This window comes from Embiotoca jacksoni, unplaced genomic scaffold (assembly GCF_022577435.1).
Source record: "Embiotoca jacksoni isolate LCO1_2020_lvr unplaced genomic scaffold, fEmbJac1.0.p SCAF_103, whole genome shotgun sequence".
Taxonomy (NCBI): Eukaryota; Metazoa; Chordata; class Actinopteri; family Embiotocidae; genus Embiotoca; species Embiotoca jacksoni.
Genome location: NW_027185234.1, coordinates 267,780 through 284,628, shown reverse-complemented (window position 1 = coordinate 284,628; position 16,849 = coordinate 267,780). Strand labels below are relative to the sequence as shown.

General features: G+C 50.3%; 3 protein-coding genes across 3 annotated transcripts; all 3 read right to left on the bottom strand.

The window, feature by feature from the left end:
• Positions 1-2,602: 2,602 nt before the first annotated feature.
• On the bottom strand, positions 2,603-4,482 carry tmem109 (transmembrane protein 109). Its single transcript, XM_069175127.1, has 3 exons — positions 4,146-4,482; positions 3,695-3,797; positions 2,603-3,570 (listed from the first exon to the last, which is right to left on the bottom strand). Exons 1-3 carry the CDS (start codon positions 4,347-4,349, stop codon positions 3,191-3,193), a joined length of 687 nt encoding a protein of 228 aa, XP_069031228.1. The 5' UTR covers positions 4,350-4,482; the 3' UTR covers positions 2,603-3,190.
• Positions 4,483-7,765: 3,283 nt separating this feature from the next.
• vps37c (VPS37C subunit of ESCRT-I) lies at positions 7,766-16,736 on the bottom strand. The gene is given in 6 exon segments (XM_069175100.1): positions 7,766-9,716; positions 10,647-10,729; positions 15,764-15,812; positions 15,814-15,936; positions 16,632-16,666; positions 16,669-16,736. Coding segments are annotated over 6 exon segments (1,032 nt in total). The 5' UTR covers positions 16,724-16,736; the 3' UTR covers positions 7,766-9,029.
• On the bottom strand, positions 10,788-15,762 carry LOC138213788 (pro-resilin-like). The gene is made up of 5 exons (XM_069175043.1): positions 15,048-15,762; positions 14,272-15,010; positions 13,215-14,146; positions 13,029-13,163; positions 10,788-12,977 (listed from the first exon to the last, which is right to left on the bottom strand). The coding sequence occupies exon 5, from the start codon at positions 12,177-12,179 to the stop codon at positions 11,640-11,642; it is 540 nt and encodes a 179-aa protein (XP_069031144.1). The 5' UTR covers positions 12,180-12,977; positions 13,029-13,163; positions 13,215-14,146; positions 14,272-15,010; positions 15,048-15,762; the 3' UTR covers positions 10,788-11,639.
• Positions 16,737-16,849: the final 113 nt, after the last annotated feature.

Here is a 16,849-nt window from a genome sequence, read left to right as displayed (position 1 = left end):
GAAAAGGAGGAGGAGGAGGAGGATGAAGAGGAGAAGGGGGAAAAAGAGGAGGGGGAGGAGGAAGAAGTGGAAGTGGAAGAAAAGGAGGAGGAGGGGGTGGGAGAAGAGGGGGAGGAAGAGTAGGAGGCGACCAGCAGAACTGTCTGTGTCTCCTCTCAGCACCTCCCTCTCTGACGTCAGCCTCCTCAGATCAGCAGTTTGTTTGTTTGGTTCTGGATCCTCCTCCAGAACCGGGTCCGCTGACAGAGAAACAGGAGAACCTCCAGCTGCCTCCTCACCACTGCAGCTGAAACACTCCTCATCCTCAGTCCTCAATTAGCCAATCACAATCCAGCAGGAGGTCTCACGCAGCTCACCTGTCTGTCAGGTGCTCCCTGATTCTGTCAGCAGGAACTTCTCAGAAACCAAAGTGTCCTCAACACGTCGTTCTTCTCTTGGTCAGCTTCATCTGAACCAGGCAGCTCCACACGTTACACAACTCAGGTGTCCCTCCTCCGGTGTCTCCTCTGGTGTCTCCTCAGGTGTCCCTCCTCCGGTGTCTCCTCAGGTGTCCCTTCTCAGGTGTCTCCTCAGGTGTCCCTCCTCAGGTCAGAGGTCAGACAGTTCTATTTTTAATGAGGACAGGTAGGTCTGGAATCGTCTTTAACGATCTTTGATGTTAGAAGGTTGCTGTGTAGATGAACCTGATGGTGTACCTGATGGTGTACCTGATGGTGTACCCGATGATGTACCCGATGGTGTACCCGATGGTGTACCTGATGGTGTACCCGATGATGGAGTTGATGATGTACCCGATGGTGTACCTGATGATGGAGTTGATGATGTACCCGATGGTGTACCTGATGATGGAGTTGATGATGTACCTGATGGTGTACCTGATGATGGAGTTGATTATGTACCTGATGGTGTACCTGATGATGGAGTTGATTATGTACCTGATGGTGTACCTGATGATGGAGTTGATGATATACCTGATGATATACCTGATGGTGTACCTGATGGTGTACCTGATGATGTACCCGATGGTGTACCTGATGGTGTACCCGATGATGGAGTTGATGATGTACCCGATGGTGTACCTGATGATGGAGTTGATGATGTACCTGATGGTGTACCTGATGATGGAGTTGATTATGTACCTGATGGTGTACCTGATGATGGAGTTGATGATATACCTGATGATATACCTGATGGTGTACCTGATGATGGAGTTGATGAACTGACGTTGGCTTCCTACCTCTCATTTTATATCTCCTCATGTATGACCTGTATGACCTGTATGACCTGTATGAAGTGTATGACCTGTATGACGTGTATGACGTGTATGACCTGTATGACCTGTATGACGTGTATGACGTGTATGACCTGTATGACCTGTATGACGTGTATGACGTGTATGACCTGTATGACCTGTATGACGTGTATGACCTGTATGACGTGTATGACGTGTATGACCTGTATGACCTGTATGACGTGTATGACGTGTATGACCTGTATGACCTGTATGACGTGTATGACGTGTATGACCTGTATGACCTGTATGACGTGTATGACGTGTATGACCTGTATGACCTGTATGACGTGTATGACGTGTATGACCTGTATGACCTGTATGACGTGTATGACCTGTATGACCTGTATGACCTGTATGACGTGTATGACCTGTATGACCTGTATGACGTGTATGACCTGTATGACGTGTATGACCTGTATGACCTGTATGACCTGTATGACCTGTATGACCTGTATGACCTGTATGACGTGTATGACGTGTATGACCTGTATGACGTGTATGACCTGTATGACGTGTATGAAGTGTATGACCTGTATGACCTGTATGAAGTGTATGACCTGTATGACCTGTATGACGTGTATGACGTGTATGACCTGTATGACCTGTATGACGTGTATGACGTGTATGACGTGTATGACGTGTATGACCTGTATGACGTGTATGAAGTGTATGACCTGTATGACCTGTATGACGTGTATGACGTGTATGACCTGTATGACGTGTATGAAGTGTATGACCTGTATGACCTGTATGACGTGTATGACGTGTATGACCTGTATGACCTGTATGACGTGTATGACGTGTATGACCTGTATGACGTGTATGACCTGTATGACCTGTATGACCTGTATGACGTGTATGACCTGTATGACCTGTATGACCTGTATGACGTGTATGACCTGTATGACCTGTATGACCTGTATGACGTGTATGACCTGTATGACCTGTATGACCTGTATGACGTGTATGACCTGTATGACCTGTATGACGTGTATGACGTGTATGACCTGTATGACGTGTATGACGTGTATGACCTGTATGACGTGTATGACCTGTATGACATGTATGACCTGTATGACCTGTATGACGTGTATGACCTGTATGACGTGTATGACCTGTATGACCTGTATGACCTGTATGACCTGTATGACGTGTATGACCTGTATGACGTGTATGACATGTATGACCTGTATGACCTGTATGACGTATGTACAAACACGCATGAATAAAGTGACGGCTGATTACATGAATCTGAAGAGAGACGAGAACTTTATCTGATTTTTCTGATAAAAGGATTTGAAGACGATAAAAAAAGGAAAAAGATTTTACTCAGAAGCTTCAGGATGTCGTCACCTGTCTCCAGGTCACCTGTCTCCAGGTCACCTGTCACCTGTCTCCAGGTCACCTGTCTCCAGGTCACCTGTCACCTGTCTCCAGGTCACCTGTCTCCAGGTCACCTGTTTCTCACCTGTTCTGTTAATCAGCTGAACTCTTCCTCCATGTTGAATGGAACTGACTGATCCTCTGTTTTAAAGAGAATCTGTCCCCCAGCGAACTGTGAAGCGTCTGCGTCTCCCTGATCTGCAGGAGGTCCGGGGGGAGTCCTGCTTGTAGCCTGGTGCCTTTAGCAGCAGCAGAAGTGTGTGTGAGCTGCTCCTACCTGCAGTGCATCATGGGTAGTCAGACAAACATAACTGATCACTGTGAGACTGAAGGAAAAGTCAAATCAGACAGATTCTCAGGCAGCTTCTGAATGGTGTCTTCTCACGTTTCAGTGAACTAACGGGTCGCTGACAAACACGGTGGAAAATGTGTGAACAGTGAAAGGTCTCGTCCTCAGACCGGCGAGTCCAACAGGAACGAGTCCTCCGCCGTCTCGGTGGACGGACGTGGACGTCACTCCTCCGTCCTCGTCTTCGTCCACCTCTCCATCTCTCTGAGCCGTCTCTCCAGGATCTTCACCTGCTCCTCCAGGCGAGACGTTTTATCGGCCGCGTCGGGACCGCGAGACGTCCCGACGCCGAGGACGACGCACACGCACACCAGCACGGCCAGCCGTCCCGCCGTGGTCTCCGTCCCCGCCCGGTGGTCGCTCAGGATCAGCCCAAAACAGGACAAGGCCACGCCCACTTTCAGCAGCCACAGGGCCCGTCTCAGAGCGGAGGCGACCAGGTGGAAGGTGACGGAGATCAGCCGGTAGCCAACGAGAGCCGCGAGGAGCCACTGGGCCACGAAGACCAGTCCCTCAGGGGTCACTCTGCTGCCGGGGGGGGACACTGAATATCAACAACAGGGTTAAAGACACGCTGGACACACTCATCTCATTTTAATTCATTGGATCTGCAGCTGCTCATTCTACTGCTCGGTGTTGGACATCTTTACAGACGGAGGACGTCTCACCGTGGACACCAGCAGCCTGCAGGAAGTGAGACGTGTACTGCAGCAGGATGTTCAGACCACCGGCCACACCTCCTGCTACTACAGACAGGACCTGGGAGAAGGCCTGGGGGGGACAGACAGGAGACACACAGAGGAGACAGACAGGACACACAGACAGGAGACACAGACAGGAGACACACAGAGGAGACAGACAGGAGACACAGACAAGAGACACAGACAGGACACACAGAGGAGACATAGACAGGAGACACATAAAGGAGACACAGACAGGAGACAGACAGGTTAATAAGGTACGAGCTTCACCTCCAACTGAGAAACTGAAGCAGTGTTCATCCTCTTCAGTGTCCGACAACAGGACACATCACTGCTGTGATGTCATAAGGCTGTGATGTCATAAGGCTGTGATGCAGGTAAAACGAGGTTCCTCCACCCTCCTCCCTCCACCTCTCACCTTCTGCACCGACAGCACCGTCTGCTCCCCGGCCAGCCTGCCCAGGTACGTCCTCCCCTCCCCGGCCAGGTCCGCCAGGGCTGTCCGGAGCTCCTGGATCGTCCCGGACCGACTTTCCAACACGTTCTCCCCCGAAACAGAGAGCAGCAGGACGGCGAGCACACACAGCCCGCCGGGGGTTGCGAGTTGTGGACGGGACAACATGGTGAGATCGGTTCGACTGACCCGAACAACACGCAGCAAACTACGAGGAAGCACCAAGTTTCTGCAACAGGAAGCTGAAACTCTGAATGAAGAGAGCGTGCTGCCCCCTGCTGGGAAGAGCGGGAAACTGTCTGCCTGCTGTCCTCTGTCCCGGTGGAGTCTGTCCTCTGTTCCGGTGGGATTTATAGTCTCTAGTTATAACCCATATTAAACTATAATCACTGTGGGTTTGTTTCGGTTTGTTTTCATTTGCAGTAGCAATTTGAGTCCAGCAGAGGGCAGTGTTGGAGAAGTTCCCCGGGGAGATATATACATATACATATACATATACACACATACAGTGGTGTGAAAAAGTGTTTGTCTACTTCCTGATTTCTTTTTTTTTGTGCCTGTTTGTCACTTAAATGTTTCAGATCATCAAACAAATTTAAATATTCGTCAAAGATAACAAGTAAACACAAAATGCAGTTTTTAAATGAAGGTTTTTAGTATTAAGGGAGAAAAACAATCCAAACCCACATGGCCCTGTGTGAAAAAGTGTTTCCCCCTAAACCTAATAACTGGTTGGACCACCCTCAGCAGCAACAACTGCAATCAAGCGTTTGCGATAACTTCCAGTGAGTCTTTTCCAGCTGTGGAGGAATGTTGGCCGACTCATCTTTACAGAGTTGTTGTTGTAATTCAGACACATTGGAGGGTTTTCCAGCACCAACCTCCTTTTTAAGGTCATGCCACAGCATCTCAATAGGATTCAGGTCAGGACTTTGACGAGGCCACTCCAAAGTCTTCATTTTGTTTTTCTTCATCCATTCAGAGGTGGACTTGCTGGTGTGTTTTGGATCATCGTCCTGCTGCAGAACCCAAGTTGGCTTCAGCTTGAGGTCACGAACAGATGGCCGGACGTTCTCCTTCAGGATGTTTTGGTAGACGGTAGAATTCATGGTTCCATTTATCACAGCAAGTCTTCCAGGTCCTGAAGCAGTAAAACAGCCCCAGACCATCACACTACCACCACCATATTTTACTGTTGGTATGAGGTTCTTCTTCTGAAATGCGGTGTTACTTTTACTCCAGATGTAACGGGACACACACCTTCCAAAAAGTTCAACTTTTGTCTCGTCAGTCCACAGAGTATTTTCCCAAAAGTCTCGGGGATCATCAAGATGTTTTCTGGCAAAAATGAGACGAGCCTTAATGTTCTTCTTGCTCAGCGGTGGTTTTGGTCTTGGAACTCTGCCATGCAGCCATTTCTGCCGAGTCTCTTTCTTCTGGTGGAGTCATGAACACTGACCTGAACTGAGGCAAGTGAGGCCTGCAGTTCTTTGGATGTTGTTGTGGGTCTTTTGTGACCTCGGATGAGTCGTCTCTGCTCACTCGGGGTAATTTTGGTCGGCCGGCCGCTCCTGGGAAGGTTCACCGCTGTTCCATGTTTTCTCCATTTGTGGATAATGGTTCTCACTGTGGTTCTCTGGAGTCCCAAAGCTTTAGAAATGGCTTTAGAACCTTTTCCAGACTGATAGATCTCAATTACTTTCTTTCTCATTTGTTCCTGAATTTCTTTGGATCTCAGCATGATGTCTATCTTCTGAGGATCTTCTGGTCTACTTCACTTTGTCATGCAGGTCCTATTGAAGTGATTTCTTGATTGAGAACAGGTGTGTCAGTAATCAGGTCTGGGTGTGGCTCGAGAAATTGAACTCAGGTGTGATAAATTACAGTTAAGTTATGTTTTAACAGGAGGGGGCAAACACTATATATACACACACACATATATGTATATATATTCATATATATACACGCATATATATATATACACACACACATATATATATACACACACACACACATCCGTGACTGATTCCAGACTGAGGTCTATATATATCGTGTGCATGCATACATTACAGTACATACAGTAGTGTGTGTGTCCTCCACGTGCCTGTATCACTCCCTACAACGCCTGGGCATGCTCCTGATGAGACCACGGATGTTCTCCTGAGGGATCTCCTCCCAGACCCGGATCAAAGCATCGGTCCACTCCCGGACAGTCTGCGGTGGACGTGGCATCGGCGGACGGAACGAGACACGATGTCTCGGATGTGCTGGATTGGATTCAGGTCTGGGGGACGGGCGGGCCGGTCCGGAGCATCGATGCCTTCATCGTGCAGGAACTGCTGACACACTCCAGCCACACGAGGCCGAGCATTGTCCTGCATCAGAAGAACCGAGGGCCCACTGCACCAGCAGATGGTCTTCAACGGGTCTGAGGATCTCATCCCGGGACATAATGGCAGTCAGGGTACCTCTGGCTAGCACACGGAGGGCTGCGCTGCCCTCCGAAGAAACGCCTCCTCAGACCATCGCTGACCCGCCGCCGACCCGGTCCCGCTGGAGGATGTTGCAGGCAGCAGAACGTTCTCCACGGCGTCTCCAGACTCCGTCACGTCTGTCACATGTGCTCAGTGTGAACCTGCTCTCATCCGTGAAGACCGCAGGACGCCGACGGAGAAGCTGCCAATCTCGGTGTTCTCCGGTAAAGTCCGGTCGCCCCGCACGGTGTTGGGCTGTAAACACAGACCCCACTTGTGGACGTCGGGTCCTCGTACCGCCCTCATGGAGTCTGTTTCTGACAGTTTGAGCAGAAACATGCACATTAGTGGCCTGCTGGAGGTCATTTTGTAGGGCTCTGGCAGCGCTCCTCCTGCTCCTCCTTGCACAAAGGAGCAGATAGCGGTCCCGCTGCCGGGTCGTTGTCCTCCTACGGCCCCCTCCACGTCTCCTGGTGGACCGGCCCGTCTCCCGGTATGTCCTCCGTCCTCTTGACACTGTGCTGACAGACACAGCAAACCTTCTTGCCACAGTGTACATTGATGTGCCATCCTGGATGAGCTGCACTACCTGAACAACTTCTGTGGGTTGGAGACACCTCATGCTCCCTCTAGTGGTGAAGACACTGGCAAAATGCAAAAGGGACCAACGATCATCCAGAAAGGACGAGGACAGAGAAACGGTCTGTGGTCACCACCTGCAGAACCGTTCCTTTATAGGGTTGTCTTGATAATTGCCTCATTTCCACCTGTTTGTTCCATTTGTACAACAGCAGGTGAAACTGATCCTCAATCAGTGTTGATCCAAACTGGACACGTTGATTTCACAGAAGTGGGATTGATTGGAGTTACATTGAGTTGTTTAAGTGTTCACTTTATTTTTTGGAGCATTGTATAGATATATATATATATCTATATATATATCTATATCTATATCTATATATATAGGACAACGATTTATAGATATATATATATATATATATATAGAGATAGATATCTATATATATAGATACATAAATATGTCTCTCTACATGTCTCTGCTGTCCTGCTGCAGAAATAAATGATGATTTATTCCATGAAAGACTTCGAGCATTTAATTCAAATCAACTTGAGTTTAATTATTCACAAAAGGAGAAACAAACCAAAAGGCTTTTTAACAATCAGCAGAACCATCAGAACCATCAGAACCATCAGAACCAGCAGGTCCCTCTGACAGGCCGTCCCCTCTCAAACATTAATCTAGACTACATGAGGACATCTGCCTTGTGCATCTTCTAAAACACTTTAAGACTACAACCACCGTCTCTGTGGGACAAGGACGAAGACGTCCCGCGGGGAGACGAGGACGAAGACGTCCCGCGGAAAGATGAGGGTGAAGACGTCCCACGGGGAGACGAGGGTGAAGACGTCCCACGGGGAGACGAGGGTGAAGACGTCCCATGGGGAGACGCTCCTTAATTCACGTCTGAAAAGCTCGTCATGCTCACAGCAGCTGGAAGGAGAGAGAGAGTGTGTGTGTGTGTGTGTGTGTGTGTGTGTGCGCGCGGCATAAAGCGCCACCGTGTGGAGGAGAGTGGTACTGCAGCCTCAGTGGGAGGTGCTGCCGCTGACCTCTGGCTTCTTGAACAGGGTGATGAAGAGGAGTCTGATATGAACAGGGTGATGAAGAGGAGTCTGATATGAACAGGGTGATGAAGAGGAGTCTGATATGAACAGGGTGATGAAGAGGAGTCTGATATGAACAGGGTGTTCACAGCTCCGTCCTCCCTTCACGTCTGTCTCTTCCTATCTGGAGCTTCAGGACTCCTCGTTACAAGTGTGTGTGTGTGTGTGTGTGTGGGAGGAGGGTGGGGGGGGGGGCGATGACATATAACAACTGACAGTGTCTCCGGTGTGAGACAGAAGACATTCTACTGGTTCTCATCGTACTTTAATGTAGTAGTGTTGTTTTAAATCACACACAGCTCCACCCTCCACCTCCATGTGTGTGTGTGTGTGTGTGTGTGTGTGTGTGTGTGTGTGTGTGTGTGTGTGTGTGTGTGTGTGTGTGTGTGTGTGTGTGTGTGTGTGTGTGTGTGTGTGTGTGTTAAAAAGACTTTCTGATGCCAAACAGCAACACACATGAAATGAAGAGATGAAGGTCTGACAAACGTGTTTCAACACTTAAACACAACGTAACAACCTGAGACTAGGAGGAGGAGGAGGAGGAGAAGGAGGAGGAGGAGGAGGGGTAGTGCAACATAGAGAAGTAAAGCAAGAGACCTCTTGAGTCTGGGACAGGAGGAGGAGGAGGAGGAAGAGGAAGAAGACAAGAGGAGAAGGACGAGGAAGAGGAGGAGGAGGAGCAGCAGTGCTTTCAGGAGAAGGGCTGTGGGACTCCTGGTCTGCAGATGGGCCTCCCTGTTGGTGACTGAGTGTTGGAGTAGGACGGCCCAGCTGGATAGCTGTAGCCCCCGTAGCTGTAGGAGGCGGGGTAGGGGACGGGGCCGCTCTGGGGGAGGGCGGGGGTGTACTGGCCGAATGCTGAGCCCGGGTGAGGGGAGGGGAAGGAGGGCTGCGCCGGGTAAGGGCAGGCGGCTGAAGCCGGAGGCCCGAAAGCAGGCCTGGGGGTGGAGTAGCTCCCTGCGGGGGTGAAAGGAGAGCCAGGACCCGGGTAAGGAGTGAAGTGTGATGGGGGGTTGGACTCGGCTACTGCCACGGCGGGGGGAGGGTTGGGAGGGGAGGCGGGGTACGGGCTGTACGGGAGCCCGGAGGAGGACGCCGCGCACGACGAGGACGGAGGTCTGGAGTTCGGCTGCTGCTGATTTGTGGTCGTTGCTGTCGTCGTCTGTTGACTCCACGGTGACGGCGAGGAGGAGGGCTCCTGGGTGACGCCTGCTGATGATGTCATGGCGGCGGGGTTGCCCTCGCTCCTCTGTCGCAGGATCTCCTGCAGCTTCTCAATCCGCACGCGTCTTCTGTGAGCGAGTGAACGCAGCGACAGGAAGCGATCCAGGAAGGAGTCGAGAGGCAGAGAACCCTCCAGAAAATCATCAGCTAGAGTCTGTGGACAGAGACACACCAGGATCAGTGAGGACTACAGTCTGAACTAGTCTAAACTCCAGACTAGTCTAAACAACAGTCTAAATTAAGGACTATAGTCTAAACTACAGACTACATACCAGACTTAGTCTAATCTACAGAACATGAACCAGACTCAGTCTAAAATACAGACTAAACTACAGTCAGTCCAAACTACAGACTACAGTCTAAAAAAACAGACTCGTCTAACCTACAAACTAAAGTCTCAACTACAGTCTAACCTACAGACTAAAGATTAAAGTACAGACTACAGCCTAAATTACAGTCTAAACTACAGTCAGTCTAAACCACAGATTAAACAACAGTCTAAACAACAGACTAGTCTAAACAACAGATTAGTCTAAACTAAAGTCTAACCTAGACTAAAGTCTAAACTACAGACTAATCTAGATTAAAGTCTAAACTAGTCTAAAGTCTAAACTACAGTCTAACCTACAGACTAGTCTAAACAACAGACTAGTCGAATTTACAGACTAAAGTCTAAACTACAGTCTAACCTACAGACTAAAGTCTAAACTACAGTCTAAAGTCTAAACTACAGTCTAAAGTCTAAACTACAGTCTAAAGTCTAAACTACAGTCTAACCTACAGACTACAGTCTAAAAAACTGATGAGTCAAACCTAGACTAAAGTCTAAACTGCAGACTAAACTACAGACTAGTCTAAACAACAGACTACAGTCTAACCTATACACTAAAGTCTAAACTACAGTCTAACCTACAGACTAAAGTCTAAACTGGTTTAAGAAAATCCAGACGCCTGTTTTCCCTGATCAGACGGTCTGAGCTGCGTGTTCTGTGTTCTGTGTTCTGCGTTCTCGTATCTACCGTGAACATCAGTCACATGATGGTGTATCACCCGTCACGCGTGTTTGTGAGTGTGGAGAACTGACCTCTGACTCCACCTCAGTTTTGCCGCCCTCTGTCTGTAGTCTTGAAAAAAAGGCCTCTGGAGACACCTGACCCAACATCCCATCTGGGGAGGAGGAGAAGGAGGAGGAGGAGGAGGAGGAGGAGGAGGGTAGAGACATGCACAGAACATGGAGGGGGAGAGAGAAAGAGAGAGAAAGAGAGAGAGATCAGGAAACACTGCTGCTGTTCCTGTTCAGACGTGAAGTGACATCATACGACTGTCAGTCTTCATGGTGTGAACCAGCAGCTGGGATGATGACGACTTCACACATGAACATCTGGAGTCTTGATGAAGCGTTACAGGAGTCAGACTGGAGGACAACGACCACTGAGGACAAGCAGCAGCATGTTGGACAGACGGATCCTTTAAAGGACACACAGCTGAAATACGTCCTCGGAGGGGAGTGACATCACTGCTGGGTGGAGCTACAGATGCACTTCTTATCACGGCCAACTCTGTGGGTGTCTTTACCTCCGTCTTTACCTCCGTCTTTACCTCCGTCTTTACCTCCATCGTTACCTCCATCGTTACCTCCATCGTTACCTCCATCGTTACCTCCGTCTTTACCTCCGTCTTTACCTCCTTCGTTATCTCCATCGTTACCTCCGTCTTTACCTCCGTCGTTACCTCCTTCGTTACCTCCGTCTTTACCTCCTTCGTTACCTCCGTCTTTACCTCCTTCGTTACCTCCGTCTTTACCTCCGTCTTTACCTCCTTCGTTATCTCCATCGTTACCTCCGTCTTTACCTCCGTCGTTACCTCCTTCGTTACCTCCGTCTTTACCTCCTTCGTTACCTCCGTCTTTACCTCCTTCGTTACCTCCGTCGTTACCTCCGTCTTTACCTCCCGTCTTTACCTCCGTCTTTACCTCCTTCGTTACCTCCGTCGTTACCTCCGTCTTTACCTCCCGTCTTTACCTCCTTCGTTACCTCCGTCTTTACCTCCTTCGTTACCTCCGTCGTTACCTCCGTCTTTACCTCCCGTCTTTACCTCCGTCTTTACCTCCTTCGTTACCTCCGTCTTTACCTCCGTCTTTACCTCCGTCTTTACCTCCTTCGTTACCTCCGTCTTTACCTCCTTCGTTACCTCCGTCGTTACCTCCGTCTTTACCTCCGTCGTTACCTCCGTCTTTACCTCCGTCTTTACCTCCGTCGTTACCTCCGTCTTTACCTCCTTCGTTACCTCCGTCTTTACCTCCTTCGTTACCTCCGTCTTTACCTCCTTCGTTACCTCCGTCTTTACCTCCGTCTTTACCTCCGTCTTTACCTCCGTCTTTACCTCCGTCGTTACCTCCGTCGTTACCTCCGTCGTTACCTCCGTCTTTACCTCCTTCGTTACCTCCATCGTTACCTCCGTCTTTACCTCCGTCTTTACCTCCGTCTTTACCTCCTTCGTTACCTCCATCGTTACCTCCGTCTTTACCTCCGTCTTTACCTCCTTCGTTACCTCCGTCTTTACCTCCTTCGTTACCTCCGTCTTTACCTCCCGTCGTTACCTCCGTCTTTACCTCCATCGTTACCTCCGTCTTTACCTCCTTCGTTACCTCCGTCTTTACCTCCTTCGTTACCTCCGTCGTTACCTCCGTCTTTACCTCCCGTCTTTACCTCCGTCTTTACCTCCCGTCTTTACCTCCCGTCTTTACCTCCGTCTTTACCTCCGTCGTTACCTCCGTCTTTACCTCCTTCTTTACCTCCGTCGTTACCTCCGTCTTTACCTCCGTCTTTACCTCCTTCTTTACCTCCCGTCGTTACCTCCGTCGTTACCTCCGTCGTTACCTCCGTCGTTACCTCCGTCTTTACCTCCCGTCTTTACCTCCGTCTTTACCTCCGTCTTTACCTCCGTCGTTACCTCCGTCTTTACCTCCATCTTTACCTCCCGTCTTTACCTCCGTCTTTACCTCCGTCTTTACCTCCCGTCTTTACCTCCGTCTTTACCTCCGTCGTTACCTCCTTCGTTACCTCCGTCGTTACCTCCGTCTTTACCTCCGTCTTTACCTCCCGTCGTTACCTCCGTCGTTACCTCCGTCTTTACCTCCGTCTTTACCTCCCGTCTTTACCTCCGTCTTTACCTCCGTCGTTACCTCCTTCGTTACCTCCTTCGTTACCTCCGTCTTTACCTCCGTCGTTACCTCCGTCTTTACCTCCGTCTTTACCTCCGTCTTTACCTCCCGTCGCTACCTCCGTCTTTGCCTCCGTCTTTGCCTCCGTCTTTACCTCCCGTCTTTACCTCCGTCTTTACCTCCCGTCGTTACCTCCGTCTTTGCCTCCGTCTTTGCCTCCGTCGTTACCTCCGTCGTTACCTCCGTCTTTACCTCCCGTCGTTACCCTCCGTCGTTACCTCCGTCTTTACCTCCCGTCTTTACCTCCCGTCTTTACCTCCGTCTTTACCTCCGTCGTTACCTCCGTCGTTACCTCCGTCTTTACCTCCCGTCGTTACCTCCGTCTTTGCCTCCGTCTTTACCTCCCGTCTTTACCTCCGTCGTTACCTCCGTCTTTACCTCCGTCTTTACCTCCCGTCTTTACCTCCCGTCGTTACCTCCCGTCTTTACCTCCCGTCGTTACCTCCGTCTTTGCCTCCGTCTTTGCCTCCGTCGTTACCTCCGTCTTTACCTCCGTCTTTACCTCCCGTCGTTACCTCCGTCTTTACCTCCTTCGTTACCTCCGTCGTTACCTCCGTCTTTACCTCCGTCTTTACCTCCCGTCGTTACCTCCGTCTTTACCTCCTGTCGTTACCTCCGTCTTTACCTCCGTCTTTACCTCCGTCTTTACCTCCCGTCGTTACCTCCGTCTTTACCTCCGTCTTTACCTCCGTCTTTACCTCTGTCTTTACCTCCGTCTTTACCTCCCGTCTTTACCTCCGTCTTTACCTCCCGTCGTTACCTCCGTCTTTACCTCCTTCGTTACCTCCGTCTTTACCTCCGTCTTTACCTCCTTCGTTACCTCTGTCTTTACCTCTGTCTTTACCTCCGTCTTTACCTCCCGTCGTTACCTCCGTCTTTACCTCCCGTCGTTACCTCCCGTCTTTACCTCCGTCGTTACCTCCCGTCGTTACCTCCCGTCGTTACCTCCCGTCGTTACCTCCGTCTTTACCTCCGTCTTTACCTCCCGTCGTTACCTCCGTCTTTACCTCTGTCTTTACCTCCGTCTTTACCTCCCGTCTTTACCTCCGTCTTTACCTCCGTCGTTACCTCCGTCTTTACCTCCGTCTTTACCTCCTTCGTTACCGCCGTCTTTACCTCCGTCTTTACCTCCTTCGTTACCTCCGTCTTTACCTCCGTCTTTACCTCCCGTCGTTACCTCCGTCTTTACCTCCGTCTTTACCTCCCGTCGTTACCTCCGTCTTTACCTCCCGTCTTTACCTCCGTCTTTACCTCCCGTCGTTACCTCCGTCTTTACCTCCCGTCTTTACCTCCGTCTTTACCTCCTTCGTTACCTCCGTCTTTACCTCCGTCGTTACCTCTGTCTTTACCTCCGTCTTTACCTCCCGTCGTTACCCTCCGTCTTTACCTCCTTCGTTACCTCCGTCTTTACCTCCCGTCGTTACCTCTGTCTTTACCTCCGTCTTTACCTCCCGTCGTTACCCTCCGTCTTTACCTCCGTCGTTACCTCCCGTCGTTACCTCCGTCTTTACCTCCGTCGTTACCTCCTTCCTTACCTCCGTCTTTACCTCCGTCTTTACCTCCGTCGTTACCTCCTTCGTTACCTCCGTCGTTACCTCCCGTCGTTACCTCCCGTCGTTACCTCCCGTCGTTACCTCCGTCTTTACCTCCGTCTTTACCTCCCGTCGTTACCTCCCGTCGTTACCTCCCGTCTTTACCTCCGTCGTTACCTCCGTCGTTACCTCCGTCGTTACCTCCGTCTTTACCTCCCGTCTTTACCGCCGTCTTTACCTCCTTCGTTACCTCCGTCTTTACCTCCGTCGTTACCTCCGTCTTTACCTCCGTCGTTGTTACCTCCGTCGTTACCCTCCGTCGTTACCTCCGTCTTTACCTCCTTCGATACCTCCTTCGTTACCTCCTTCGTTACCTCTGTCTTTACCTCCCGTCTTTACCTCCTTCGTTACCTCCTTCGTTACCTCTGTCTTTACCTCCCGTCTTTACCTCCTTCGTTACCTCCTTCGTTACCTCCGTCTTTACCTCCTTCGTTACCTCCCGTCTTTACCTCCTTCGTTACCTCTGTCTTTACCTCCCGTCTTTACCTCCTTCGTTACCTCCGTCGTTACCTCCTTCGTTACCTCCGTCGTTACCTTCCGTCGTTACCTCCTTCGTTACCTCCCGTCTTTACCTCCTTCGTTACCTCTGTCTTTACCTCCCGTCTTTACCTCCTTCGTTACCTCCGTCGTTACCTCCGTCGTTACCCTCCTTCGTTACCTCTGTCTTTACCTCCTTCGTTACCTCCTTCGTTACCTCCCGTCTTTACCTCCTTCGTTACCTCCGTCTTTACCTCCTTCGTTACCTCCTTCGTTACCTCCCGTCTTTACCTCTGTCTTTACCTCCCGTCTTTACCTCCTTCGTTACCTCCGTCTTTACCTCCTTCGTTACCTCCTTCGTTACCTCCGTCTTTACCTCCTTCGTTACCTCCTTCGTTACCTCCCGTCTTTACCTCCTTCGTTACCTCCGTCTTTACCTCCTTCGTTACCTCCTTCGTTACCTCCCGTCTTTACCTCTGTCTTTACCTCCCGTCTTTACCTCCTTCGTTACCTCCGTCTTTACCTCCTTCGTTACCTCCGTCTTTACCTCCTTCGTTACCTCCTTCGTTACCTCCGTCGTTACCTCCGTCTTTACCTCCTTCGTTACCTCCCGTCTTTACCTCCTTCGTTACCTCTGTCTTTACCTCCCGTCTTTACCTCCTTCGTTACCTCCGTCGTTACCTCCTTCGTTACCTCCGTCGTTACCTCCGTCGTTACCTCCGTCGTTACCTCCTTCGTTACCTCCGTCTTTACCTCCTTCGTTATCTAAATCTAAATTGGGGTTTCCATGTGTCACCCTGCACGCGTCTCTATTAAACATACTTAGATTTAATTTCATGTGTCAGACACTGAGCCTCCTCCCCTTCCTCCTCCTCCCTTTCCTCTTCCTCCCCCTCCTCCTCCGCCTACCTTTCAGGGAGCAGTGCTGTCTGTAGGTTCCTCGGACTGCCTCCAGCTGGCGAGTATCTCTCCACCAGAACCTCCTTCTGCTCCTCCAGTCGAGGCTTCATGTCCAGGTTCTGTTCAGCCAGGCTGCGGTTGGATGCCAGCGCCATCTCTCTCTCCAGCTGGATGTTCTGGATCTGAGGCGGACAGAGACAGCATCAGGTCTCCAACACACCGGTCAGTAGCAGCAGGTAGACGTCCAGCTGAACATGAAACCCCTGCTGGAGACAGTGATCACCTGTCCTGGGTCTCCTCTGAGACACCGAGGAGCTCACGGTGCCCTTTACCATCTCTCCCGGCAGTGCAGACACAGGTCACCTGACAGCTTCCAGCTGTTTCCTGTGGAGTGTCAACTGTGTTTAGACACCAGAAGCTCATGGACCATATGAACCGACCAGGAAGTTCCTGCTGATCCAATGAGCTGGCTGGAGATTCCTGGTTCACTTCACTTCGGTACATTTATGTTCTTTAGTAACAACTGTGCATTTTGACAAACGTCATCCTCCAGGAATCTGTCGACTAAACACTTTTAGAGAAGCAGTGGGTTCTCTGTCTGTCTGTTTATTTATTATGATATTATTAATTGTTTAATGAATGACAGACCAGGAGGATGGCAACAGACCAGGAGGACCGGACCGACTGGAGACACTTCAGTCAGAGGCTCTGATGTAACAGTTGGTGGAAGAGACTTCACCAAACCAGAACCAGCCGGGCCTCGGGCTCCCAGACACAGGGACAGCATCGTCCTGTCAGTTTGACACTCTGCAGAACTATTAAACTCTCCTCTGAACCAGCAGGCGGGGCTGGAGGAAGAGTGAAACATCACTTTTACCTCGTCAGACTCCAGAGCCATAGACTCCACCCTCTCGGGTTGTCCAGGAGATCCTGGAGCTCTGATTGGCTCAGGTCCTGCAGCTTCTCCATTTGATTGGCCAGGATGGCTGTCAGTCAGAGGAACCAGGAAATAAGAGTTAAAAACAATGTTGGGAAACAGAACGTGGACATTAAACGGCATTTCTGGTGTTTTACTGTCACTAACACTGAACAGTC